The 3,380-nt window shown below is 50.3% G+C and overlaps 1 protein-coding gene across 1 annotated transcript in view; it reads right to left on the bottom strand.

The window, feature by feature from the left end:
• Positions 1 to 3,380, bottom strand: part of NPLOC4 (nuclear protein localization 4 homolog (S. cerevisiae)) — a gene marked incomplete at both ends in the record, with an annotated part of 22,764 nt that overhangs the window by 13,550 nt on the left and 5,834 nt on the right. The window contains 2 exons of the mRNA XM_010012348.1: positions 1,031 to 1,117; positions 2,900 to 3,079. Of these exons, the coding sequence (XP_010010650.1) occupies positions 1,031 to 1,117; positions 2,900 to 3,079 (267 nt within the window). The remainder of the gene's footprint in view (positions 1 to 1,030; positions 1,118 to 2,899; positions 3,080 to 3,380) is intronic.

Raw genomic sequence — 3,380 nt, 5'->3', positions numbered from 1 at the left:
CATTGTATGCACCTAGGAGTATGGATGTGTACACACGCACCGCTGCATGAACCCTTCACACACGTGCTGAAGACAGCTCTGGTCAGCCCCCTCCTGACCATTAACCCTTCGGAGGCAGAACTGCTGGTTCAGATCCCAGACAGCTCAAACCCCACAGCCAGCACTCAGGTACGTGTCATATTGATTAAAACTACCTGATGTGAGAAGCAGAGGAAAAGCCTGGAAATAAATAGCACCCACAGAAGCTTTGCTTCAGACGCTGGCAAAAGGCTGCAGATCTTATCGTGGAGAACAAAAGACCTCACCACAGCTGTTTATAGTCTGCTGTGCCGAGTCTTTTCTGCTTTGTGTTTTCTTTAGCAAGTCAAATCTTGTTTGTGTACATCTCATTCCTGGCATTCACGTGATACCAAAACATTTCCCAAACAGGAAAATAATCAGGACAGGTTTGAGAGATGTCAGCAATCCCCTGGATCCCAACAGCCACATGTCTGGCTTGGGTGGCTGGAGGGGAACAGAGGATGGAGGCTCAGCTGCTGGGGGACCTGCACCCCTGCACAACACACAGATTAACTCGCTGCAGCCTGCGTGAGCAGCATCAGGAGACAGGACCCCACAGAGGAGAATAAAACACATGCAGGAGCCTCTGCTCCTGGAAGTGGAGCACAGATTGTGTCAAAAGGAAGAACTCAGAAAGCAACTCCAGCTACATCTGCACCAAATTAGCACTCACTGGGGAGATGCTACCAGGAATGGCCCCTGTCTGAGGGGAAATAAAGGGAAAATGGTGTTTCTGCTTCTTTGCTACTCCCTTTGATGTCACTCACGAGAGAGGACTGCTGACTTCAGCTGCACAGCTCTGCTCAGGAAAATGCTCTCGGTTTGTTTTCCATATCTAAAAGCATAAGAGCTACCAACACAAACTGCATTTCAGGAATGTCCAACGAATATCCCCATGGGGCTGCAGGGAACCACAAAGGACTTTCGACACTGCCACACCAAGACACACAAGATCCAGCATCATCCAAACCTTTCTCAGTCCAAGCTTTGCCGCGATCTCGTCCACAACCTCAGCTTTTGGATCTTCCAGGATCTCCAGGCTGTTCTGGGTACCAATCTGCAGCAGAGAGAAAACTGGCTGGTGAGACAGAACAGGACAGAACATGATACATTTGGCCACTGTCAGGAGCGAGGCAGAGGAGGGAAGAAGAGGTCAAGGTTTCCCCTTCGGCATTACCAGTGACCAGTTTCACCCCAGGGACCTCCTCTCCTCACAGACCCATCCCACTGGAGCTCTTCAGCTGAGTTTTCAGCCTGTGTCAGGGATTATGAATGAAAGACTGAGCATTCACAAACAGGCCACTGCTGTTTCAGAGCACTTTGGAAAAGGCAAGGGATTATATCATTTTCCAAAGCTCTGTGTTCAACTGCCAGTTTCGCTGCTGCTTCATTTGTCTGCATCTCTGAGCAGCAGAGAGGCAGGAATCTGGTGAATCCAAGAGCCCAGGCACAGGCTTTCCCCCCGTGCTCTGGAAAACACAACCCCATCTGGGTGTGTTTCAGAGGCGAGCTCTCATGTGGGGAGATGCTGTGTCGAGAGCACAGCAGGGACTGCTTGCCAGGACAGCAAAAGCTTCCTTGCTCTTACCATGCACAACTGAAAGCACATGAACTTCCAAAGCAGGAGCTTAACAGTGATACTGAAACTACAGAGGGCCTGGCTCTGCTCATATAGAGAGGTGTGTAGTGACAGGACAAGGGGGAATGGATTTAAACTAAAAGGTAGATTGAGATGAGCTCCGAGGCAGAAGCTCTTCCCTGTGAGGGTGCTGAGGCGCTGGCACAGGGTGCCCAGAGAAGCTGTGGCTGCCCCATCCCTGGCAGTGCTCAAGGGCAGGTTGGACACAGGGGCTTGGAGCAACCTGCTCTAGTGGAGGGTGTCCCTGCCCGGGGCAGGGGTTGGAGCTGGATGAGCTTTAAGGTCCCTTCCAACACAAACCATTCCATGACTCTACAGTATGATCCACATTGGAGAGAAAGTGAAGAACTTATAAAGATCTTGCAATTCTGTGCTCTCACACTCTCCTAAAGATCCATTTGTTCTTTTTCCACTGCTAAATCTGTTGCATCTTACTCTAGCAGCTCTGCAGAAATCACCAAGAGGAAGAAAACATATGACCCACTGCAGTACGTTTGTACACAGTGTCTGCACTTAGAGAAGTGACTCTGATCCGCACTGAGGAGCCAGGAGGCAAACCCAACTGCAAGCCAAGCCTCGTGTTGGGGGCAGAGTGGCTTTTTGCCTTTGCCATCTCCATTTTCAGCTCTCTGATACCACACTCAGCTTTTTGGCTCCCGGGAGGCCGGACTCACTGTGCGGAGCCGTGCACCATCTAGTGGGGACTCGGTTGCTCTGAGGCATCAGATCTCCCCGGTCCCTCCATCAAGAAGCAGACTGCATTTTTGTCTAATTAAACTGCTTAAAGTTTCCCAGAGAGCTGATAAGTAATTGAAAGAAGGGCCACAACTTCCTTTTCCTAATAGAGACTTTGTTTTCAAGCTGTTCTGTGCCACAGCCTTGGAAATACAGTCATCGAGGAAACACGAAAGGTGAAACCCCACTGTCAGGAAGTCACCCTTAGCTTTAAATCACCTCAGCACAAAGTAATGTAAAAGAAATCGTAAAAAATAACAAAAAGCACATCTGGGTTTTAAAAGTCTTCCAGTGGCAATAACTGACGGGGACATTAAAGACATAAATCACCTCATCTTTATCACGGGACGTCTGCTCACGAAGCTGCAGTCTGAAATACTGCAGGAAGTTTCCCAAACACAGTGTTTCTGTGCTCCCCGATTATCTTTTATGAGTGAACAGTGACTCCACGGGGCCCAGTGTTACCTGTGGGGGTTCATAGATGGCAGCAACCTCAGCCCGGATGCCCAGGGGGATGTCTTTGTGCTCTGTGTACCGGCCATAGAGGTACCCGAGGTGCTGGTTTCCTGTCTTCCGCCAGAAGTCGAGGAAGCGATCTGCAATTGTGTGGTTCTCAAACATGATGTTGTCAACATGCCTGTATTTCTGTTTGACAAAGTTCAAGTGTCAGGCCATCCTACCACCGAAACCTTCCCCCTGCCCAGGACACACACCACCCCTCTGCAGCTTTCCCTGTCCCAGGGAAGGGAGCTGACCCCCTCCCTCGGCTGCAGCCTCCCCCTTCGGCACCACTGTCCTGCCCAGCAAGCAGAACCCACCATGGGATGGAGCCTGGGGAAGTGCTCAGCACCCCCTTAGCCTGGCTTCTTTCCTGGGGCCCTTTATGACTAAAACCAGACACTGATATTTAAGAGGAAGTAAGAAAAAGTAGTGGGTGGCCTTTTGA

The sequence above is a fragment of the Nestor notabilis genome, unplaced genomic scaffold (genome assembly GCF_000696875.1).
Source record: "Nestor notabilis isolate BGI_N333 unplaced genomic scaffold, ASM69687v1 scaffold26963, whole genome shotgun sequence".
Taxonomy (NCBI): Eukaryota; Metazoa; Chordata; class Aves; order Psittaciformes; family Psittacidae; genus Nestor; species Nestor notabilis.
Note: the sequence above shows the minus strand (reverse complement) of the source record. Positions and strands in the feature narration are given on the sequence as shown.